Below are 25,659 nucleotides of genomic sequence, written 5' to 3' on the forward strand. Positions count from 1 at the left end.
ACAACTAATTTCTCTATACAAAACTTTATTCCCTTTCTCGCCCCTCCAACCTCACTCTTGGGCTAACTGAACCCTAGTCAACCAGAGTCTGCTGCTGCTGCTAAGTCACTTCAGTCGTGTCTGACTCTGTGTGACCCCATAGACGGCAGCCCACCAGGCTCCCCCGTCCCTGGGATTCTCCAGGCAAGAACACTGGAGTGGGTTGCCATTTCCTTCTCCAATGCATGAAAGTGAAAAGTGAAAGTGAAGTCGCTCAGTTGTGTCCGACTGTTCGAGACCCTATGGACTGCAGCCTACCAGGCTCCCCCATCCATGGGATTTTCCAGGCAAGAGTACTGGAGTGGGGTGCCATTGCCTTCTCCACAACCAGAGTCAGATGACTAAAATTGCTGTTATTGATAACATCGATGTTGATAAAATTGCTGTTTAATCATTAGATACCATCATTAACAAACAAACTCCAGGGCAAGATGAGCTAAAAAGCCCCCACCTCCCCCCACCCCAAGCCATGGACCACTTGGCTAGAGAATTGTAAAACAGAGATATCCTGACTCCGAGAAATGCCACAGAAATGTCATAAGATGACGATTAAGCCCAGTCTTTTGGTTCTTAAAAAAACAAAAACAAAAAGTTCTAACTCAAAGATCAAATTGGAGTGGATCTGGGGCTTATCTCCCACTCCTTTGCCTGGAGCCTTGCAATAAACGCTATACACTAAGTTCCCTACCTATGAACCTCCAAGTTGAGAACTTTCAAAGATGCGAATGTATGTACATTCACAAGTCCAATCATGTGAGTTAGTTCATGTGTCTGGCGTACATGGTCCCGTGTGTGTATCCCTTATAAGTGGTTGTGCTTTTGTGTACTTTACCATACGGTCCTGTATAGACTACATACCCTAGTACAGCATATTTCAAACCCAGGATGTCCAGAAGCAAGAATAAGAGCAGCAAGGATGTAGCTGGTGCTGCTAAGAAGCGCCAACTGTTGTACTACTGTGCTTTTCAAGGTAGTGAACTGGAAGATTAAAATTATTTTACTTTTGGTGTTTGTTTTTATGTATTCTTTGTATGAGAAATATTATAACCCTATTACACAGTATAGTACTACATAGCCAATTGTATTAGTTGGGTACCTAGGCTAACCTTATTGCCTTATGAACAAATTGGACTTACTCTTGGGACAGAACTCATTCGCATGTCGGGGACTTATTACACTTTCCTTTATCACAACCCAGCATCAGTAGAATGGCTTGGCTACACATTTAGTGAGTCAACTCAAATTCAGCTTGGTAACAGGACTCAAAAAGGTTATTATTTGAACATGTTATTTTACTGGTTGGCATCTCTTCATCATCATCATAATGGCAGTAGGTGGTTGCATGGACAAATTTTAAGAGTTCAAATCACTTACTGGGCATGCGATCTTGGACAAGATTCTTGCTCTCTGTCTGCTTCAACGTCTTCATTTTGTAAAGTGGCCAATGATAATATGGTGGTACCTACTTTATTGTCTTATCAAGGGATTAATAAGTTATTTGTGTAAGAAGCTAAGAACAGCATCAATGTGTAGTGAATTTTCAGTAAATTTCAGTTATTTATGTAGTATCGATACTTATGGTTTATAAACTGCTTCCACAAGACAGTATCGCTTGACTAGGTTTCAGATCATTTATCTCTCAAGCCAAGGTTTTGGAAGAAGCTCAGAATATCAGGTAAGATCCAGTGCCCTTTACCAAACACATCCCAAGGAGACTAGTCCACTAGATATAGTTTCCCCAGCCCAGTTTTGTCTCTTTGCTCTGCGCCCAGGAGAGGCCCTCTACATGGCTTCGGGACACTTCTGCTTAGGCAGAAGCCCCCACCCAGGAAGTATGAACTTTTTCCTCATCCCTTACACAATAGCAGATAGAACTATGCACCTTGTTGCTTAAGCCCCAGGAGTCCTTATCTTCCCACTTCCAAACACTGCTGGATATTTTTTAGAAAACTATATTCTGGGCTAAAGAGAACTAAGCTGTGTCATGTCCCCTGGTAAAACCCTTAGATGCTTTAGAAAGCAATATCGAAAAGCTGCTGCTTAAGAGCTGGTCATCAGCCCTCCCCCCACGCTCCAGGCAGGGGAAGGAACTGACATTTTTGGAGAGCCCAGCCCTGTGTAAGGCTAGTTACTATGATGCATACAGATAAGGACTTGGGGCTGTAGAGGGCAAAAACAACTTGTCCAAGGCACCAAAAGCTCTGGCTCTGACGTGTCATCTGTACCATCTTCCTCAACCTCTCTGGGCTGTTTTCTTGTATGTAAACTGGGATAATAATTATACATACACCATAGGGTCATAAAAATTAAATGAGTTAATTCATTTATCATCCTGAACACAGTGATTGACACATACAAGAGCCTAATAAACAAATGTGAGGTGGCAATATAATCATTACCTGAAAAAGAGCAGCTATCACTGACTCGATGAGTTTGGACATGAGTTTGGGTGAACTCCGGGAGTTGGTGATGGACAGGGAGGCCTGGCGTGCTGCAATTCATGGGGTCACAAAGAGTCGAACACGACTGAGAGACTGGACTGAACTAAACTGAGGGTTACTCTGTGCCTTTTCCATTACACTGAGCAGGGTCCCCCTAGCTAACTGAGGACCCTAAATGTGTCTCTGAATGAAACAGCTTTAATATCCCCAAGCCAAGTTCATGGGGGCTGGTCATCAGCTCTCCCCACAGCTCCACAACTTGAGAGCTGGTCATCAGCCTTCCTCCCATGCTTTAATATCTCCAAGACCAGCTCTCCTGAGGGCTGATGACCAGCTCACAAGTTGTGGAGCTGTGGGGAGAGAGGGGTGGCTAGGACTTCCACCTTTTTTTGAGGTAGGAGTAGTTTGGGCAAACCTATGATGCAACTTACTTGTCACCGCTGAGCAGTGATGAAGCAGTCTTTCTTAGAATGCTTTTACTGACAGGGTGCTTATTCGCTATTGAAAATCAACCCATTCGGTGCCGAACACCTCTTACAATTACAAAGTGTTCTTTCTCAGTTCCTGCTCCCCCACCCTCCTTCACATCCCACTTCCTTCCTCGCCTCCTTCTTCCTCCTTTCATCTTCCCCTTCCTCTTCTGTCTGCAGTTTTATCCCTCCCTTGTAGCTCAAATTGTTAAGAATCTGCCTGCAACGCGGGAGACCTTGGTTCGATCTCTGGGTTGGGAAAATAGCCTGGAAAAGGAAATGGCAACCCACTTCAGTATTCTTGCCTGGGAAATCCCATGGTCCATCATGGAGAACACAAAAGGTCTTCAGCGTGATTCCTTGGCCAGCTGATGGGAACTCGGTCTCCAGTTGCTATTAACAATCCTCTGGGTCTTGCACCGTCTCTAGGAAGCAAAACCTTTTATCTGGATGCTATGACTTGGCCTTCTGGTCCATTCATGTCGTCCATCAGTTTGCCCAATTTCCACTAATAACCCCATCTAGAACCACAGGAAACTTGAAATGGGTTGATCTGGCGTCTTGAGGCCCCACTGGCTCCGGATGGAAGCCATGGAGAAGCTAGAGCGCTGGAAGTGACTCTCCTGAACCAGTGTACACAGGCAGTGCTGGTTCCAATTCTCTGCCCAGAAGCACCTGGACTTTTACAGCCTGCGCCCAGCCGGGAGCAGTCACGGGCCGCGCTGCCGCTTTAAGAGAGGGGCGGGGCCCGGGTACAGGCGAGGCAGAGCCGGCCCACAAAGCTCCTTTTCCTTTTTGATCCATTCAAAAATTACTCATTGCAAATTCCCGGACTGCTGGGAGGGCAGAAGGAAGGGGGCGGAGGAGAGAGGGCTGCTGCGGGCGCCGAGCAGGGGGCACCCGGGGCCCGAGTGGCGGCCGGCCGGCCGGGCAGAAAGCGGCTCGCAGTTTTGGCTCCGGTGGCCTCACCAGGAAGCGTCAGTCTCGACACCAGGGAACCTCCGAGCGCCGTCTGCGCCTCCGCCTGCGCCCGGCTCCGGATCCCCGAGCCCCCCTCCCCTGCCCCGGGCCGGCCCTCCGCCCTCCAGGGCCCTCCGGCTCGGGTGCCTTCCCTGGAGATGGCTGGCCGCTGAGCATGGCTCAGTACGGCCACCCCAGCCCGCTCGGCATGGCTGCGAGAGAGGAGCTGTACAGCAAAGTCACCCCGCGGAGGAACCGCCAGCAGCGCCCCGGGACCATCAAGCATGGGTCGGCGCTGGACGTGCTGCTGTCCATGGGGTTCCCCAGAGCCCGCGCGTAAGTGGCCGAGCTCGCTGCCCCGGCGACCCCTCCCGCCCCACGCGGCCAGCCCTCGGCTTCGCTCCGGCTCGCCTCCCTTGCCCGGCGGGAGGCGCGCTCCCCGCTGCCCACGACCTGTTGGGGGCAGGCTGGGCGCGCGGGCGGCCCGGGACTCGGCTCCTCCGGGAGGAGGGTGCAGGGGAGGGCGATGCGCCCGAGCGCTGGGCCAGGGGCTGGCTGGGCATGCCTACGATGAGGCGTGTCCCAGGGCGCGGGATGCCTACGGGCGAGGGCGCCGGGTTCGAGTCCCCGGGACTGTGGCAGGCGCCAGGCCTCCGCGGGTGTTGCTAAGCCGTTCTCTCCCCGGGCTCCCTGAGGTCTCTAGCGCCGAGTCCCCGGGGGAGGCGGGGCCCCACAGAGGCTTCGGGCACCCTCTGGATCCCGAACGCCGGCCTGGCTGGAGGATCCACTGCTGACCGGGAGAGGGCAGGGACGGACGGCGGGGCCGGGAACCCGGCGCTCCCACCGCTGCGGCTTTCGGCTCCGGATGTCGTTCTGGGTTCTGTCTTCCTCCAGAGTAGGAGCAGCGGGAGCGTAGCGGTTGCTGCGTGTTCATTGATGGGGAGGTTGGAATGAGAAGGGGAAGCAGTGCCCCCAGGGGACCTGGGTTCCCGTCAGTGGTGACGGCAGCGCAGGAGTCTGTGGGTGCCTGAGAGTAAGGTGGGGTGCGTCCTCTCGCATCCCTTTTCCTCCTGGAGGGTGGGGTAGGGCAGAGCTGAGAGCGCGCAGGTAGCGAACCGGCAGCCTGCTGGTAAGAGGCCTGGTCGCCAGGGCAAGGTGGCAGTGGCCCTAGGAGATTTCGGAGGCTGGCCACCCAAGTCTGGACTTCTGCCTGGAAGGAAGCCAAGGTCGGGTGGTCAGGTCCTTCTTCCCCCTTTATTCCTCGCATGCAGATTTCTTAGGCCGGGACACAAGGCCTGGGATCCTTGCTTCTTTGAATGACATCACCTGCACAGGGAGTTAGGCAAACTTTATCAGAAAGGGCCAACTTGATTAAAGTGTGGTTTTTTTTCCTTCTTTTTTTTTTTTTTTTTTTTTTTCACATGATAGCTCTAGGTTTCCCTTACTTGGCCTCTGGGCAAACCTTTATTCTTACTGATTTGGCTATAATCTCTTATCAAAGCTTATTCCTGATTTTATCATTCCACCTAACCTGCTGGGACAGGTTGCTGTACCCTATGGTCGGAAGTCCATAAAACGGACTTACAGTTCTGCCTCACACTGACTTCCAATCACTGGGGCTCCAGTTCCTGATGCCAGAGTTACAGGGAGAAGATGCTCTGAGCTTTGCAGGGGTGTGCCAGGCTTGGAAACTGCAAGTCAGGTCCTCCTGTGTGATGGATGTGCATAGCTGTCCTTAAGAAGGGGAGATAGGGGTTGGAAATCTGTGGGTCGAAGCTGCAGAATTAGAACAGCCCCCAGCATTTGCCTTTTCTAAAATGAGGCCAGCATTCAGGACCTAAATTGCTTAATTAAGGGAAGAAATACTTAACTGAATTCTTCAGACTGTCACGTTCGCTCTCTGAAGTGGTTTAAATAGGACATATTCCTTCCTGCACTGATGGGTCTTTCCTACATAGATGAGTCCAAGAGGCCTCATCTACGTCCTGATGGATTAGGATGATGGTTTCATTTTGGCTTGTTCAATCCTTGAGATCTCGTACAACTAGCATTTATTTGTTGGTGGTGGTGTTTAGTCGCTAAGTTGTTTCTGACTATTGTCTCCCCCATGGATTGTAGCCCTCCAGGCTCTTCTGTCCGTGGGATTTCCCAGGCAAGGATACTGGAGTGGGTTGCCATGCCCTCCTCCAGGGGATCCTCCTTCATCCAGGGGTTGAACCTGCATCTGTGTCTCCTGCATCGGCAGTCGGATTTGTTACTGCCAAGCCACCTGAGAAGGCAACTAGCCTTTACTTTGTGGTGTTCTAATCACTTCATGTTTATTATCCATTTTATCCTCTCAGCAGCCCAGTGAGAAGGGTTATGTGGCCCTTTTATGAACTGGGAAAGCTGTTTTTTAGAGAGGTCACATAACTTGCTTAGGCTCACCACCATGAACAGTGAATCTGGGATTCATGCTCAGAGCAGGCATGTGTCTGCTCATCCCAGGCCTCAGAGCCAGGACCAGGATGTAGTGAATTAAAGTGGATAAAGTACTTAGAGTGGTGATGTCTGGTACCTAGTGAGTGATCTTTAAGTGCTCCCTCGTAGCTCAGTCGGTAAAGAATCTGACTGCAACACAGGAGACCTGAGTTCGATCCCTGGGTTGGGAAGATCCCCTGCAGAAGGAAATGGCAGCTGAATCCGGTATTCTGGCCTGCAGAATTCCATGGACAGAGGAGCCTGGCAGGCTACTGTCTATGGGGTTGCAAGAGTGGGACACTACTGAGCGACTAAGCGTGCACTGTATTAGCTTTCGTGGCTGTTGTAACCAATTACCACACTCTGGGTGGTTTTGAAAAAAAAAAAAAGCAGAAATATATCCTCTGACAGTTTTGGAGGAGGCCAGAAGGCTTAAATAAGCATCTCTGAGCTGAACTCAAGGTGTTGGCAGGACTGAGCCCCCTCCGGAGGTTCTAAGGAGAAGCTGTCCCTTGCCTCTTGTAGCTCCTGGTCTGCCAGCATTGTCTGGCTTGTGGCAGCATTCCTCCAGTCTCTGCCTCTGTGGTCACAGTGCCTTCCTTTCTTTCTCTGTCAAATCTCCCTCTGCCTCTTTCCCATAAAGATTCTGTGATTGCATTTAGAGCCTCCTCAGATAATTCAGGATAATCTTCCCCATTTCAAGATCCTTAACTTAATCTTATCAGCAAAACCCTTTTTTAACCATAAAGTAATATGCACAGGTTCCAGGAATGAGGGCATGAAAATTTTGGGAGGAGCCCCTATTCAGCCTATCAGAGCTACTGTTTCTACTAACATCACCTCTCTTTACTGAAAAGGTGAGAGTGGGTCATGATGAAACATCCTGGGGAGGGAGGTGGGTTTACTGTTCCGTCTCCTCAAATTCTCTGTCTCAGGGGTCAGAGCCCTTGGTGATCATGTGATCTAGTCCACTTCCTTCCTGGGATGACATCTCTTATACTTACGCCCAGGGAGGCTGATGTGGTCAGCCTTCCTCTTCATAACTTAATCAGGCCAGTAAGAAGAGGGTCTTTCCCCGGGGGCATCTGAGGTTCCAGAGAGCAGACTTGGAGCTTCATCTTGGAGCACTGTGAACAAAGGGAGCAAGGGTATGCTTAGGCTGCCATCTGTGGGGTCGCACAGTCGGACACCACTGAAGCGACTTAGCAGTAGCAGCAGCAGCAGCCACTTTCTTAGCCCTAAGCCTGGAGCGTGATGAAATGGCAAGCGGGAGAGAGCAGCTGGCAGTTCCTTGGATTCAGGAAGAACTGGCTGCGGTGATGCTTCATGGAGAGATGAGACCGATGGCTGGAACTTGGCCCTTTGGAGGGAACGGTGGCAGCCAGGGCTGGCGGCTCTGGTTTCTCCTCTGGGTGTGACTGTGTCTGCTCTTGTGCAGCAGCCAGAAGGGCCCTTCCACTGGGCTCTGGGTGGGCTGCAGGGAGCTCCCACACCAGCAAAGCCCAGGTCCCCTGCCAGCCTGTGTTGCGCTCTGGTCTTGAATAAGTCACCCAAGCCCTCAGGGCCTGGCTGGCTTCCTCTTAGGGGAACAGGATTAATTAACGCTTGCTTGTTAAGTGCTTGACTGAGAGCAGTGCTGAGCAAGCAGGGTGACCTCGGGGTATGTTTCTCCAGCTCATTATACCCCTGGAGCTGTATTAGGTTTTTTCCAGTCCAACCCTGTGACCTTTGGTCCAACTTAGACGCTGCTGTAGAAGAACCCCACTGTGTGAGGAAGGATTGAGAAGCGGTCATTTTTATGGCACGCGTGCGTGCACGCACACATACACGTATGCAACCACAATGCGAGGAGGTGTCAGGGAAGCCTGAGGAAGGAAGATTTCAAGGGGCCAAAGTGACCTATTCCTTCCTTTTTCTTTCTATGTGCTTAGCTCCTCCTTTTCCCCAGAGTTCTAAAAATAAAGTCTCAGCTTTGTCAAGACTGGAGTAAGCTTGGTTGGAAGGAAAAAAAGGAAGAGTGTGTGTGTGCTGGGAAGGCCTGAGGCCAGGACAGGGCTGATTGTATCACCCAAGAAGGCAAGAGGAATTCTGATGGAATGTTGCTTTTATGGTTTGTTTTTGTCTTTTTTATCTTTATTTTTTTTTTAAATTGGAGTGTAGTTGATTTACAATGTTGTGCCAGCCTCAAGCGTCAGCCATACAAACACAGAAATCTATCCCCTCCCACATAGGCCATCCCAGAGCTCCCAATAGAGTTCCCTGCACCATACATCAGAGTCCCATTAGTTACCTGCTTTATTATAGTCGTGTGTATACGGCAGTCCCATCTTCCCATTTATCCCTCCCCCTACTCACCCCCTTGGTGTGTTGCTTTGCATTTCCTACTTGCTTTCTGTGGTTCTGGAGGACAGTGAGGCTCTTTTTCTTTTCTCCTCTGCAGCTGGAGGCCAACTCTGGGAGCCGTCACCCCACAAGTGAATTTGAGGGGGCCCCCTCAGTTGGTAAAGAATCTGCCTGCGGTGCAAGAGATGTGGGTTCGATACCTGGGTCGGGAAGAACCCCTGGAGAAGGAAAGGGCAACCCACTCCAGTATTCTTGCTTGGAGAATTCCATGAACAGAGGAACCTGGTGGGCTGCAGTCCATGGGGTCGCAAGAGTTGGGCACGACTGAGTGACTAAACAACCACCACTGATACCACTCTGGCCTTTCGTCTTGGTTCCATTTATTTGGGGCTGCCTGCGGCTAATGCTTTGTCTAGAGCACGTGGGTTCTCTAATGATCGAGAAATAGAATCTCACAAAAGAACACGAAGGCCAGGGTCTGATGCCCTGAGTCCTAGCCTAGCTTCTGACAGACACTTGGAGAATTTAGGTCTTCTGTGGCATCCCTTTCACTCAGTATCCCGATCATCCTGTTTGGTGTAACTCAAAATAAGGCTTTCTGAAGACCAGACAAGCTGATGGGCAGGAAGGGACTTAGAAAAGTTAAGAATAGAATCTGGACCAGGTAGATAGGGTTGTTGTATTGTTGCGTTGTGTTGGATTGAAAGAAAAGGAAAGAGGTTCGCTGGTGGTTGGGGTCTCCAGCAAGCATTTACATGTGTAGTTCAGTTATTGTTGTTTGAACAACGCCCAGCTAAAGAGCAGGACAGTGGCAGAAGGAAAGAGCTAGACTAAGCGCCTTTGACTTTGGATAGTCAGCTGCGTTAGCTACGCTTCACTGCCCAAAAATAAAAGCAGTTCTGAGCTGGTGACACAAGGAATTGAGACGCATCTTCCAGAACCGATGAATTTAAGTATCCAGTTTCTCTGGCCTTCTCCAGCTTACCTGCTGCTGGACATTGGCTCCCCTGAAAGTACCTGGTCAGCTCAGCATCTCTGCGCGCACGTGTGCTCAGTTGCTTCACTCTGTGTCCATCTCTTTGCAACCCCATGGACTGTAGCCCCCCAGGCACCTCTGTCCATGGGCTTCTCCAGGCAGGAATACTGGAGTGGGTTGCCATGCCCTCCTCCTGAGGATCTTCCCAACCCAGGGATCGAACCATATTTCTTGTGTCTCCTGCATTGGCAGGCAGATTCTTTATCCACTGAGCCACCTGAGAAGCCCAGCATCTCTGAATCATGGTCATTTCTGGGTGGGGGCTGCAGCTGCTTTCCCAGGGACCTTGGGCAGAATGAGGAGACCAATCAGGGCCCCCTTGGAGTGAAGGGATCTTAGAGGTAGACGGGCAAGAAAGTCTCTACTCCACCTACAGTTACCGTGTGCCCGCGCACTACTCCCTTGCATTTGTATGTTACTTTGTGGGTGAAAATTACTCTCCTGTGCACTCAGCATCCCTCTTGATCTTGAGAAAAGCTTCATTTTAACGATGAGGAGACTTGAGGTTTAGAAGGACTTACTCTGTATCTGGTTCGTTGCTGTGACAGCCTTAGGCTAGAACTGCAAGTCCAGTGAACTTCCCATACTACCCAGAGCAGGGGTCCCCAACCTCTGGGCCATGGACTGGTACCTCCTGTCAGGTGAGCAGTGGCATTAGATTAAGAAATAAAACGCACATTAAATGTAATGCATGGAATCATCCTGAAACCAGCCTCCTGCCCCTCCCCCTGTGTGTGAAAAAATTGTCTTTTATGAAACTGGTCCCCAGTGCCAAAAAATTTGGGGAGCACTGACCCAGAGGATTTGGCTCCAAAGGAAATATGCATTCTTTTTAAAATTTACTGAGGTCTAATTTATGTACAATAAGCTAAACTTGTTTAAAGATTGATCAGTTTTGACAGGTGAATGAATATACCATATAATCACCTCTTCTCACCTCTTCAAGACGGCTTGTATCCTTCACTCCTGTAAGTTTCCTCGTGTCCCCATTGGTCAATTCCTTTTCCACCCTTATCCCTGGGCAGAACACCAGCCACCAACCTGCTTTGTGTCACTGGATATTAATCTGCATTTTCTAGACTTGCATATAACTGGAATCATACAATGCCTACTTCTGGCTTCTCTCCTGGTGTTTTTGAGACTCATCCATGTTGCATGTAACAATAGTTTGTCTCTTGTTTTGCTGAATAGGTCTTATATATTCAGATGGGCTGGTAATGTAATTATAATCCCTTGGACCCAGCGTCTGAGAAAATTCCCTATTATGCCCTAATACTACTTTCCATTTTTAGACCACTTTAGAGATTTCAAGGGCCTTCCTTAGTGGCTCAGACGGTGAAGAATTGCCTGCAGTGCAAGTGACCTGAGTTTAATCCCTGGGTCTGGAAGATCCCCTGGAGAAGGGAATGGCTACCCATTCTAGTATTCTTGCCTGGAGAATTCCACTAGACAGAGGAGCCAGGTAGGCTACAGGCAAAAGGAGAAGAGGGTAACAGATGGTTAGATAGCATCATTGACACAATAGACATGAATTTGAGCAAACTTCAGAAGACAGGGAAGGGCAGGGAAGCTGGCATGCTGCATCCCTGCGGTCGCAAAGAGTCAGACACAATTTAGCGACTAACAACGACAACAAAGAGGTTACAAAGCTGATTCGTATACATAATCGCTATTAAGTTTCAGACATGGATAATTTCATGAGAAAACTGAGGTTCAGTAGATTAAGTGGCCCAGAGAGTGAAGAGAACCCTGCCTCAGGACTCTGTCCTGTGGTTTTTGTCAGTACCCTGCCCTTGGTGACCTCAAACTGCTTTTCACTGAGTGGATCAGAATGCTCAGAGCTAAGGGCTTTGCTTTTCAGAGGCAAGAAACTAAGGGAGCCCTGTCGCCCGCCAGCTCTCCTCCTGCCAACTGCGGTGGTGGCGAAGCTCAGCACCACCCCATCCTTACAGGGATCGGGTGGGGATGTGTGTGAGGGGGATTCCCTTTTCTTGGGCAGCCAGGAACCGAAGAGACCCCACTCTTCGAGGGTCTCACTCATGACAGCTGTTGGCACCACCTAGGTTTGAGTCCAGCTCCGCCTCTTCTCTGCTGGTTTCCTTGGTTGAAGAACACTCTGAGCCTCAATTCTCTGTCTTTATACTGTTGACAGTGTTGACTGGAAAAAAATGCATGAGACTTCCCTGATGGTCCAGTGGTTAAGACTGGGCACTTCCACTGCAGGCAGTATGGGCTCAATCTCTGGTCGGGGAACTAAGATCCCACATGAATTATAGCAAAAAAAAAAAAAAAAGTATAGCCAGGAGTTGAGAGGTATGTTTTTCGAGGGGGGGCTTGCTGAGAACGCAAGCCCAGGAGGCAGCCTCTCAGATATCTCTGGTGGACCTCGTTGAAGAGGTAAGGGAGCACTCAGGATACAAAGGAATTTTGTAGCAAAAAACCAGGTAATACGAACATCAAATGGCAGTGAAAGTGTTAGTCGCTCAGTCGTGTCTGACTCTTTGCGATCCCATGAACTGTAGCCTCCCCTGTTCATGGAATTCTCTAGGCAAGAATACTGCAGTGGGTTGCCATGCCCTTCTCCAGGGGTTCTTCCTGCAATACTGTCTTACAGCTTACCAAAGACCTGCTTACTGTCTGAGCCATGGAACATTAAGAGATCACTATAAATTAAAAAAAATCAGACATTTCAAGTTAATGAATGAAGTGCTTTTCTATGTATGGGAAGATGCAAGAATCGGGGCTTACTGAAATCATTCCTTTGATGTGCACCTCAGCTGTCTGGGGCTAGCATCTGGCCTTTCTCCATCCTGAGTCTCCTCGGTGCACCGTTGGGGGCAGCTACAGTGTCTGTTGGCTTGATGGCTATAGTAGCCTTTGTTTACTGATATGGCACGTGACATTCTTTGTCCGCAACCATAACTGTACTTACCTTGAAGGAAGGACCCTTGTGAGGGTTAAGGTTGCTGAATCTTTGGGGAGTGCCTGTAATGTCTCAGTGAGGAAGGAGAGTGACTCCTGCTCTGGTGGTGATTTCATTCTGCATGATTCCCTTTGTCTTGGGGTTCCCAGTTGCCCCCCACTTTTACATCTCTCTGCTCCTCCCTGAGCTGTGGCCATGAAGTCTTCAGTGTGGAGCAGAGGCGAGGCAGATAGCCACCTTCCTCGGCATCTTGTCTTTGCAGAGCGCCCCAGGGCTGCCGGCCAAGTGGAAGCAGACCTGAGCAGAGCCAGGGCCACCCAAACTGCTGACTCCAATAAGTGGCCAGGCTGGGGATTTGAAGGAGGGCCATATGGTTATCCTCTGATTCATCTCAAATGGAATCAGACTCCAGCCTTGGAGAGAAAAAAAAAAGCACACTGAAGAATGGCTCCTTCATTGCAAAGTTCTCTGGGTGCCAGTGGAGGTTTTCTTGAGGCTTATGGGAGAATCTCTGGGTTTTCTCTTCCCTGAAGGATGGAAGGATAGATGCGGCAGCAGCCTGAGTGCTCTGGATCTTCCGTCAGGAGCTCAAGCTATGATAGGTATTGTCCTTCCTTGCTGGTCCCTCTTGCTAACTTCCCATTTCCCTGGTGACTTTGCTATCAGGTTCTTTGCCACCTGCTGCTTAAGAGGTTGAGGCTTATGGTGAAGTGCCTCAGATGGACGTCCAGAAATTTTCTAGCCCCTACTGTGCACACAGCATCCCCTTAAATTCTGTGCAGGAAAAGATGAATGTCAGGTTCTGCCACTTAGCACTCTGAAGTCAGCCGCTGGCTCTAGCTGGCTGCAGATCCTCTATGGTGACTCTCTGAGGAGCAGGTGGCCTTTCCTCCACCTGGGTGAATAATCCTCTGCAGATAACTGACAGGCTCTGGGTTCAGTTCACACCCCACAGGGTACAAGAGTAATGCACAATGAAAGCAAGCTCTGTGTACCTTTCTTTCAGACCCTGGCTTTGGGCTGTCACTCTGCTCTCACTTTTTGGCTCTTTGGACTCACATACACCCTTTTCCTTCCCTCAGCCTCAGTGTTCCCACCTGTAAAAGGGGCTAAGGTCAACCACCCCTCGGATCCAAGTTCTGGTGACACAGGGGTGATGTGGACAGTGTTTTCATTCTACCCGAGGATGTTTTCACTGCCTCCTGTGTGCTTTTCTGTTCTGGAGGTTTGGCTTCTCTGTTTTGTTTTGCTTTGTTGGTCTTTCCCCAGTGCTATATGGCCAAATTCTTCTCCTTTTCAAGGAAACTCTTTAGGACTATTGATATTCTAAAGAGTAAATACGTGGAAAGAAAGAAATGAGGCAATTACAATGGTGGGGAGTCATCTCACTAGTATGCATTAGTATAATTTTTAAATTGATAGAATGTGCAAATTCTTGCAAAATACAATCAAAATGCTGGTGAAATGAGAGAGAAGTTTAGTGCCTTGAGTTCAGCCCCCCGGGGGGCAAAGAAATTGCTCCTTGGCACCTTTTTAATTAAAGGGACATCAGCAGCTGTTTTTGCAACAATTCCCATTGTGTTCTGTTGCCCCAGTGGAAGCATAAACATCCTTGTACAGAAAGCATGCGCGGCAATGAACTCCACTAGGACCAGCTATTGCCACCCACAGTGGGAAGCTGAGAGAAACACCATCATCACAGCTCACAGCAGTCCGGAGCACGCCAAGGGGAAGCTGAGCACACAGATGGCCAGAGGCAGCCAAATGTTTCTGATTTCTTTCCAGCTTTTGCTGGATAAACCTTCTCTTGAATCAGGTAGCAGGATTGTTTTGAATCCTGCTTCCAGGTCGACGATGCCCCATTCAGAAATATTTACTGTGAGCGTTTGCTCTCTAAATGTTTATTCTCTTCTCTTGGGCAGGAAGCACAGAGAGAAGGAAAGATACCTTCCTCCAATGGCTGCTTCTGTGTACAGTCCCTTTAAATACAGGCAAATACATGCAGAACCGCACAGGGTTGCTGGGTTTCCGAACCCCAGGCATCTGCTGTCTCCTTTCTTCATCAACCTGTCCTTGAATTGCCTGCATGCCCTTCCTTTCTCCTCTTTCTGCCTAATCAGATTTCCCCCACCCTGGAGAACTAGTTCAGCCACAGAACAGCTGACTTCCCTTCCCTTTGCTTTCTTCTCCCCCTCCCCGCCTCTTTTTGTCTCTCTTATCCTCTCTCTTTCATCTCTTCTCCCTCAAGCCTTCACCTTGTGAAGTAAACAGAGTAGAGAGCATCATCTTTCCATCACTGATCATGCGCTTTGTCCAATGTCTTCAGCCACTTCTGCACAGTTATCTTGGGGACCTCTTATATCTTGACAATCTAAATCTTTGAAAAACAAGACTAAGAAAAAAAAAGTATATGTTTTTATCTTTGTGAAAAATTCCTAGTAAAGCCATTTAAATATATATATATATATATATATGGAAAAGGAAATGGCAACCCACTCCAGTGTTCTTGCCTGGAGAATCCCAGGGACGGGGGAGCTTGATGGGCTGCCGTCTATGGGGTTGCACAGAGTCGGACACAACTGAAGCGACTTAGCAGCAGCAGCAGCAGCACATATATATATATATATATATATACACACACACACACACACACACACACACACACACACAGACACAGATATTTCAGAGTGTATTTATGGGCAACTTTTGTAGCCTATTATAAGAGAAGTGGGAGTACAAAGATAATTAGATGTAATCTTTGCCCCCAGGGGACTGATGATCTCATGTGGAAGACAGAAAATTATGATAAGATGTTGAAAATGTGGTGTAAGTGGTAGATGCAGTATCTAAGTGAGAAGGTGATATAACCAGACAAGGGGGCCCCGAAGTAAATTTAAAGGACAAATAAGAAGGGAGCAATGCTTTGCTTTGGTTTGAGAGGTCGGAGTCAGGGAGATCAGCAGACAGTTCAAATGATTTCATATTACACTACAAATGAAGATAGAGGCAGATTTTAATTTAAATTAGCTGTCATCTTGCCACCACCCCTTTCCCCTAGCTAAGTGAATAACTTGTTACTGTTTAGCTTAGAAGGAAAAGAAAAAATCCTGACTATGAAAAGAAACAGTTGGCCCATTAGTTGAGCCCAGCTTTATATCTGGCATTCTTTCATTCATTCTTCCGTTGGGCATTTGTGTTGCTTCTGCTGTGCTGCTCGGTCACTCAGTGGTGTCTGACTCTTTGCACCCCCATGGACTGTGGCCCACCAGACCGTTCTGTCCATGGGATTTTCCAGGCAAGAATACTGGAGTGGGTTGTCATGCCCTCCGCCAGGGGGTCTTTTCGACCCAGGGATCGAACCCATGTCTCTTATGTCTCCTGCATTGGCAGGCAGGTTCTTTACCACTAACACCACCTGGGAAGCCCATATAAACCATAAACATGATTTAATAATGCAATTAGTGCCATGTTAGAGGTTTGGAAAGAAGCTCTGTGGGACCACAGAGAAAACAATTAGTGTAACTTGAGAAGGTTGAAGAAAGCAGAGGAGGTGACAATTAAGGCAGAACTTAAAGAATGAATAGAGATTCTTTAGGTACAAAAGAAGGAGGAGCATTCTGGGAGAGAATGGCATGAAATTCAGAGCGTAAGGCACATGGGGGCTGCAGACTGATGAAAAGGAGATAGAAAAGAAGTCATGAGAGATGAGTGTGGACAAATTATTGGAGCCTGATTGTTTCCTAGAGATTATGGGAAATAACATTGGAAGGCAGAGAAGTCAGTATAAAGTGGAACGGTGCAGAGGAAAACTAGCCGTGGAAGCCAGTTAGAAGGTGGTTGTAATAGTCCTGGTGAAAGATTAATAGGACTTGGACTAAAATACATTAAGAGCCAGATGCTAGACAGGTTCTTGAAATTGAAGTGACAGGATTTATGATCTGTGGGGTGTAAAGAGTAGGGGAGCATAAATGTAGCTCAGGATTTCCGGCTTGGGAAACTAGAGAGGTGGAAACGTTATGAATTGAGATAGAACATATGGAAGATAGATAAAGAGCAGGGGTCCACAACCTTTTTGCACCAGGGACCAGTTTCATGGAAGACATGAGTTCATTTTTCCATGAATAGGGAGGAGGGATGATTTTGGGATGATTCAAGCACATTACATTTATTTTGCACTTTATTTCTATTATTCTTATATCAGCTCTACCTTAGATCATCAGGCATTAGGTCCTGAAGGTTGGGGACCCCTGGTTTAGAGGATGAGGCAATGAATTTGACTTGAGACATGTTTTAGGTATTACAGACATACAGGTACAGATGCCGCTGGAGATGGGATTCTGAAGCTCAGAGGAATGGTTATGGCTAAATTTGGATATTTATGATAGTAGAAGGTGTGGGAGTAGGTGTCATGAACCAGGCAGGGTATAAAGAAAAGGAAAGTGGGGTGGGAGGGAGGTTCACTAGGGAGGGGACATATGTATACCTCTGGCTGATTCGTGTTGATGTATGGCAGAAACCAACACAATATTGTAAAGCAATTATCCTTCAATTAAAAACAAATAAAAAGAAAAGGAAAGAAATCAACCCCCATGGGTAGAATTCTAGGGCACCAATTTTGGGGTCGAGGAAAGAAAAAAACAGGTGAAGGAGTCTCAGAGGCATGGTTCAAGGGGCAGGAAAAAACAGAGATGTCCTGGAAGAAGATAAGGAAAGAGAATTTCACATAAAAGATTTAGGTCAACCAGATGTTTCTTTCCCTTTGTGTTTCCAAAGTGCGTAAAAATCACTGGAAGTGAATGCAGTGGGTTGTGAATGAGATGTTCTCAGAGGATTCTAAAACTCTCTGTAGGGTGTCTGGTAATTCCCTTCAGCTTCCCCAGACTCCACGACCAGGCCCCTGAGATGCTGCCTAGCTCTTTTGACAGCTCTTTCCACAGAGAGCTGGAATCTGTTCTCTGAAACTGATATCGCTGACAGAGCTGACTGAATAGGCAGATGATCTGGGATTTCTGATGTAAGAATCATCTGCCCTTTAGAATTCCCCCACTGTTAAGTTCCACTTGTAGATTCTACCTCCCCTCCTCCCATCCCTACCTCAGTACCAAGCTTCAGCCCCACTCGTATGACTGCGGAACTTACTTGTTCTCACTGGAGACCAGGCTGAAGTCACCTGATTATCCTTGCTGGTGTGACCCTTCACTTACTTATTAATTGGCTGCTCTAGGTCTTCGTTGCTTTGTGAGGGTTTTCTCTAGTTTCAGTGAGCAGGGACTATCTTCGTTGTGGTGCATGGGTTTCTCATTGCAGTGGCTTCTTTTTTGTGGAGCACAGGCTCTAGGTGATCAGGCCTCACCAGTTGCAGCACACGGCCTCAGTAGTTGTGGCGCACAAGCTTAGTTGCTCTGCAGCATGTGGAATCCTCCCAGACCAGGGATCGAACCCATGTCTCCTGCATTGGCAGGTGGATTCCCATCCTCTGCACCACCATGGAAGTCCTGACCCTTCTTTTTTCAGTTCAACAAATCTTTCCCCATCCTTGCTATGTGCAGGCAATGCATTAAGCACCGTGGATAAAGCATTGAGAAACTGTCTCAGTTCCTCCTGTTTTATATCTCAAGAAGCTGAGATCTCAGCCTGCCATGTGCTAAGCTCGTTTTCTATCATTTCCTCTCTCTGGTAAGTCACTGCCGCCGCCACCTCTCCATCAGGAAGAGCTCACGTCGAGGAATGCTGGGGATCCATGCTCGGTCTTTAAGACCTCAAGATTCAGGAGGTGGCTGTTGGTCGGGAGCTGGACCATCCTCTGTGTCCCCGAGAGAAGGTCTTCTCCAGTCTTCTAAGTCCTTGCAAATTGTTCTGCATACTTGGGTCTGTCTGTACTCAAGTACACCAACTCAAGGTGGTGTCTGTTGTAGACCAACAACCTGGAGATGAGTAGGGAGGTGTGGAATCTGGTTGGGTGATGGGTGATTTAGAAGGAAATGATAGAGGAAAGAAGATGGGGGAGGAAATAGCAGAAGATCTTGAATGGGGAGAAGGGAACTTGAATCAAGGTTGGATAAAGTAGATTTACTCCCCAAAAAAGGAGTTGTATTTTTCATGGTAGGTTGTATGTTTCTGGGAATTGAATTTCTAAGAGCTGACAGACCCAGAAGATGTAAGCACAATATATAGTTTTATTTTTTTTTAATTAAAAACACATATTTGTTTCGCTGTACCGGGTCTTAGATGTAGCACACGGGATATTCAATCTTCACTGTGGCATGCGGAGTTTTAGTTGAGGCATGTGGGATCTAGTTCCCTGACCAGGGATAAAACCCTGGGCTCCCTGCATGGGGAGTGCCGAGTCTTAGCTCCTGGACCACCAGGGGAGTCCCTGTAGTTTTTAAATTTAGGTGATTTGTTGAGTGATGGTTCTTCATGAGTTACAAAAGGATGTTGAGGAAGGAAGATAAACAATATCCTTTGTGAAAGATGTAGATAGAGACAGGTGCTCAAGAAATGTTAATTATTATTCATAACAGACAGTTCCTAATATTTAGCTGCATAGTAGCAATTATTTGCTCCTGACTTGAGAGTCACCTATGACAGAAGAAAGGTTTTGCATCAGAGTGAAGAAGCTCAGATCAAGTTCCTGACTTTGGTTGAGAATGACTCGAATACCTCTTACAAAATAGAGTATTTCTACTTGTAAAAAAAAACCTGCAGAGGCAGAAGCTCAGAAGTGTCTAGTTGGAATTGCTAGTAAAGATTATCTATTCCGGCTCCCACATTTTACATAGTGTCAAAAGAGACGAGCAAATGAAGTGACTTTTTCAAGACCCATATCTGGCTTGTGGCCAAAGCAGAGCTGAGGCCTCTCAGTCTGACCACGGTTTCCTTTTTTTGCATCGGGTTACCTCTCTGCGTCCAGGCTCTGCCTCTAAAAAATCAATTTCTGACAAGGTTTTGGCTCTGTTTTCTGAAGGAATGGATTGGTCTGCTGTCTGGATTAGCCTTTTCATATATTGTGTTGGTTTTTTTTTCTTTCCTTTTGACTCCCCTTCTTCTTCCTGACTTTTGTTTGCATCTCAGCCCATAGAAGAGGAAGCTAATCTGTGGAGAGGCCAGTTGGCATGGTGACCTCTGAGATGCAGGGTGGGGTGGGTGGGTGAGGAAGTGTCATACGAGGAGCATTGTAGGTGTTGGAGGTGATCCTTTGTTGTCTCAGTCACCCACCCACAAGGGGTATTCTTTTCTGGGGGAAAGAAAATTGGCTTTAGAGTCAAAAGATCTGGCTCACATTCTGAATCTGTTACTTTCTGAGAATGTGGCTTTTAATTATTAGTATTTTCTTTTTCTTTTTTTTGTACTTTTGGCCATACCTCGAGGCATGAGGGATCTTAGTTGCCCAGTCAAGGATCAAACCCACACCCCCTGCATTGGCAGCCTGGAGTCTTAACCACCAGACTGCCAGGGAAGTCCCGAGAATGTGGTTTTCAAACAGATTATTTTTATACGTTGGATGAATCAAAATAAAGCAATGTATATAAATGTAATAAAAACCACAAAAAGGCAGGCACATGTAAAGCGATACTACTATTTGTTATCAATGGTTGGGTCCTAGTACTTTGAGGCTTTTCCAGAAAGTCTGTGACCTGTTGGTTTTGTGTGACTTCTGGTAAGTTGTTCTAATCTTCACTAACCAGCTCCATTCTCCCAGAGAAGCTAATTCACAGTGGGGAACCTGAGAAGCCCTTTGAGAGGCTGGTTCCGTCGAAGTAAACACTTCCTTCTGGAAACTTGAGTTTTCACTTGACCTTTTTTAGGAAGCAGGGACATGAATCGTAATGAGTTAGAAAGTGTCTTTTGTGAAAATGAGGGATTTTGTGAAGTAAAGCACATGTGACCAAAGACATGTATAGTAGCTTTCTATTGCTGCTTTAACAAGCTCAGTGGCTTAAAACAACGCAAACTTATTCTCTTTAAGTGTGGACAGCAGAAGTCCCGACAGGGCAGTATGGGCTCAACTCAAGATTTCAAGAGAGATGCATTCTTTCTGGAAGCTCTAGGAGAGAATGTTTCTGGATGTTTCCAGCTTCTAGATCCACCTGCATTCCTTGGCTAGTGGCCACTTCCCCCGTTTTCAAAATGCATCACCCCAACTTGTGCTTCAGTCATCATATCTCCCATCGGTCCCTTTCTCCCTCTCTCTTTCCCTTACAAAGACCATCACGAGTACATCCTTCCAGCTCAAGGTCCTTGGCTTATTCTTCTGTGAAGTCCTGCTTGCTGTGCAAGGTCTGGAGATGAGGATGTAAGCATCTTTATCTACCATGGCGTGCACATGTGTAAGCACTTTGCGTGTGTCCTTAGTTCATGCTATTTCCCACAGAGCAGAGGTCTGCTTGGCTCTCCTCACCTGCAGTTACTATTGTTCACTCCTCATCTGCTGTCTCATCACCCTCACTGTTCCCAGTCCATGTACCAAATATTTATAGCTAACTTTTGCTGAGTGCCTACTGTGCACATTTGTGTTATCATTGTTTAGTCACTAAGTTGTGTCCAACTCTTCTGCGACCCCATTGACTATAGCCTACCAGGCTCCTCTATCCATGGGATTTTCCCAGCAAGTATACTGGAGTGGGTTGCCATTTCCTTCTCCAGGGAATCTTCCCAGTCCAGGGATCAAAGTCTTGTCTCCTGCATTGAGAGGTGGATTCTTTACCACTGAGCCATCAGGGAAGGCCTGCTGTGTACAGACAACATTTTAAACAGATGACGCATGGGTTATTTTGTTTATTCCTCATAACAGCTCTATGAGATGGGAGCTATTATTATTCCCTTGTTACAGATGAGAAAACTCAGGCACAGAGGGTTTTTTTGTTGTTTTGTTTTTAAAGTTGTCCAAGATCCTACAACTAGCAAGTGGTAGAACTTAACTCGGATCAAAACTCCAGGCAGTCTGACTTAGTGTGATTTCTTAACCAGCCCCCACAGAATTGACATGTAAGTGATGTATAGTAAAAGTCAATGAATTGCAGGAGGAAAGGAGGTAGGAAGAAGCAGTGTGCCATTGGTAGATTACACAAAACTAGGGTCGAGAGGGCAACCTGCCTTGCCCCTTGGTTTGGTTGGGGCCCCAAGTAACTGCAATGTGGTTGACTGTGTAGAAATGTGATCTGGAGTTGCAATGCTGTTATCACCCTTGCTGAAAGTGTGTGTGTGTGTGTGTGTGTGTGTGTGTGTGTGTGTGTACTACTCATCTTGGTTCCAAATTGAGAAGACAGGATTATTCTCAGGAATTACGATTACTTGACATCCACCTCTCCCAGCCAACACAGGCTGCTGCCAACTGAACCTCCAAGGGAAAACAGGAAGCCTGCTCCTATTCCTGTGGCCCCCCAGCAGGGCTGCTTGGACAGAGTGCAGAGTGGTTTGCTTTGTACTTGAGTTTGTGGTCAAAGCAACATACATTTGAATTCCTACTGCACTCTGAGCAGGTTACTACACTCCTCTAAGCCTCAGTTTTCTCATTTATTAAATGGGGATAATGAGACCTATCTCAAGGGGTTGTTATAGTGATTAAATGAGATAATAATACATAGAAAAGAGGGCATAGTAAATGGTAGGTACATTGGTTAAGATCAGTAGCTCTAGAGCCAAAGGCCGTGTAGTATAGGAGGCACAAGGGTACTCCAGGGGTAAGTAAACAAACCAACCAACCAACGTGCACAGTCACTCAGTTGTGTCCACCTCTTTGCAACCCTATAGACTGTAGCCAGCCCACCATACTCCCTGGTCTATGGGATTCTCCAGGCAAGAATACTGGTGTCAGTTGTTACTTCCTCCTCCAGGGGATCTTCTGGACCCAGGGATTGAACCCAAGTCTCTTGTGTCCACTGCATTGCAAGCAGATTCTTTGCCACTAGTGCTACCTGAACTCTGGAGTCAGGGTGTTGTGTGGGGGGCATGAGGGGACTCCAGGGGTAAGGTAATAAGCCGACCTAAATTTTTGGTGAAAGTCCATTTCCAAGTTTGCTCCCCAGCATCTTCATTGGGATAATTTAAATAACCTTTGTTCCACTGGGTGAAGTTCTAAGGGAGAAGAAGGAGCTTGCTGAGGAATGTGGAATGGCTCTTCTCCTAACCTCTCCTGCGTTCTTCCTGGCTTCACAACTCTGCAGAGCAGCTCCCCTCATCGAGATGACCCCTGACATGTCAGCAGGGTGGGGAGGATGGCAGGGGATGCCAGAGGAGTCCGCTTATAAGTAGGCCTGGAGAATCAATCGATCCATCAGGAGGAGCCTTGTAGGAACCTCGGACCTCATGCAGACCTGTGGCAACTCTGTGCATCAGAACATTTGAAGTTCTTATCTCCCTCGGAATGTGAGATCACAGGCTCACAACTGATGGATGGACAGACAGCCATACCCCCTTAGCTTTGCTGTCTGGCTGCTTCGAGCAGCAACCTGGATGTCACTTCATCCATCAAGGGAGGTGGCAGGTATGGTTGTCCTCTTAGGGCTGCAGCTGCCCACCCTGCTGGCCAGTAGGGAGGGGACATGGGGCAGAAACAGAGCGACTGGACACCAGTAAAGCCAGTTCAGCAAGATGGCCAATCTCATATGTGACCGGTGAAGACTTTGGAAGGGAATGACTCTCTGGGGACCTTGAGCAAACAAAGAAGGCTACTGTTTGCTAGACAGTGGGCTTGGAACAATGCGGAGGATAAGGGGAAATCTCAGTGAATTTCTTATTTATGTCTCCTTTCCCTCTATTGCAGGCTGGCAAACGAGCCACTGTTTTTCCTTTTGAATTTATTTTTTATTGACGTATAGCTGATTTACAGTGTTGTGTTAATTTCTGCCGTATATCAGAGTGACTCAGTTATGCACATATATACATTCCTTTTTATTGCTCTATTCTTTTCTATGATGGTTTGTCCCAGGATAGCGAATATAGTTCCCTGTACCATATATACAGTAGGACCGTGTTGTTTATCTTTTCTATATCTAGGAGTCAGTCGTCATGGCTGTCTGGGTTGGCCTGGGAAGCAGGTAGCATGGGGGCTAAATATACTTAGTCTGAAGAAGACCTGAAGGGATAAGGAAGATGCTGAGACAGGGCAGAAAGTGAATGCTATTAATTCAACAAGAATTTACTAAGCGATGACTTTACGCTGGGCACCTGGGATTTGTGCTGGGTGCTGAAGATTAAAAGATGGATAAGACCCTAGTCCTGACTACAAAGGGCCCCCGAGCTCTTGGGGAGGACAGACTCAAGCAGATGACTTTGATATAATGTGATAAGATAGTGAAGGGGGGAAGATTTCTGGAGGGCTGTCATGTGAGAAGAGGGTGTTTGTGTTGGGGACTTCAGTGGGTGGCTAGAGTTGCTGGCAGGGGCAGGGGGAGGCGCTGATTTCAATTCACCAAGAAAACAACTTCTGCAAACCAGGGACCCAGGTCCGGTATGCTCTGCCACCCAAGAGAGTGCCTTCTCTCTCTGGTTGGGATTGATTGTAAATAAGCTTCCATATCAGCCTCCTCAGAAGGACTCAAACCTTGTAAGTTGGTGTTAAGAATGGATCTGAAGTCCCTGGGGGGTGAGGTGGACCCGCATAGGATCTGAGGTCTGTTGGGAAGAGTATGAAATCCAAGGGGTCCTTTATAAGCTTTTGGATGGGTACTTTCACATGTGTGATTCTCTTCACAGCTCCAGCAGTTAACAGATAGCTTCTCCTACTTACAATATGAAAAAATAATGAAGCTCACGGAACTGAAATACACACAAAGCTATTAAAGAGTGTAACAGGGTGGTCCCAGAACCAAGAGCATGAAGATAGAAGGACCCAGAGGCGCCTCACTGACTCCCCGAGGTATTGAACAGCCAAGGTGGAGGGAGGCGGTTGGAGGAATCCCACAGCAGGGGTGTGTAAACCTTCCTTCTAAGCCTGCTGTCTTTAAAGTGTCTTGATGTGAAGTCTCTGGGATCATCCTCTGAGCATCCGACTCCCAGGCATCATCTTTTGGAGCAATCCCTCCAGGGTTAGTTAAGCATGGCTTATCCTCACAACAGGGCTGAAGGAACATGCATTGATGAACTGAGGGAGTGGAGTACAGACCTCAGGGGGGTGAGCCTTGACACTCACTTGCCGGGCAAGTGGTACCCACTGATGGGCATTTTGGGATGCGGAGATGGGCAGAGGCTGAGAGAAGCAGTAGCAAGCAAGATGCAGTGAAGGACATGGCAGAGGAGTCCAGTGTAATCTCGCCAGGGCAGAACAGCGGCTGTAAGAAACAGGAGAAAGAACTGTTAAGCTGGGGAGAGAGGAAATGAAGTGGCTTTGAGCTTCTTAGATTTGGGAGACTGGAGTTTTCAGCAGTAAATGGAATAGCTTTAGGTCAGCTTTTCACTCCTTACAAGAGAAAATTCCAGAAAGGCTGATCCTCTTCCTGTTTTCACTGCAGTTTCTGGTGATGGAGAGAATGTATATTGCAACACTTTTTTGCTGAAGAATCCAAGGCTGTTTCCTTGTTTGGTCCTCTTTGCTCTGGAATTGCTTCTGTTGCAGAGGGAGTTTGCTTCTTTAAAAGAAAAAGGTTATGATAAAGGAGGAAGTGTTATCATGTCCCGTTAGCCTTTCTCAGCTCACTGCTGAACTCCTGCAGAATACTGAAGCACTGTTTTAGAGCCATATGTCAAGGGTTCGGGATTCCTCTCCTCCTTCCACTGATTTTCTTTTAAGAGGGTGGTTTGTGCTTGTGTGTATGTGTGTGTGTGTGTGTTTGAACACACATTTATTGGGCCTGCAAGGTGCCAGAAGTGACCTCGGGCTGCCTTGGTGCTTTCAGTCTGATAATGAAGAAGAAGTCATCAAATAAGTATGTGGCACTCTGCTGCGTGCCTAGAAATGCAGAGATATGAATGGTGTTTTGGAGGAATCACACAGGAGCAAGAAAATATCTCTACTTGGAAGGTCCTTAGTTCTTCCAAAGCTCTGGA

General features: G+C 47.6%; 1 protein-coding gene across 1 annotated transcript in view; it reads left to right on the top strand.

Moving 5' to 3' along the window:
* Nucleotides 1–4,085: 4,085 nt before the first annotated feature.
* The window catches only part of UBASH3B (ubiquitin associated and SH3 domain containing B), a 149,180-nt gene continuing 127,606 nt past the window's right edge, over nucleotides 4,086–25,659 (top strand). Inside the window, exon 1 of the mRNA XM_052653090.1 lies at nucleotides 4,086–4,246. Coding sequence (XP_052509050.1) covers nucleotides 4,086–4,246 — 161 coding nt within the window. The remainder of the gene's footprint in view (nucleotides 4,247–25,659) is intronic.

This window comes from Budorcas taxicolor, chromosome 15 (genome assembly GCF_023091745.1).
Source record: "Budorcas taxicolor isolate Tak-1 chromosome 15, Takin1.1, whole genome shotgun sequence".
NCBI classification, from domain to species: Eukaryota; Metazoa; Chordata; class Mammalia; order Artiodactyla; family Bovidae; genus Budorcas; species Budorcas taxicolor.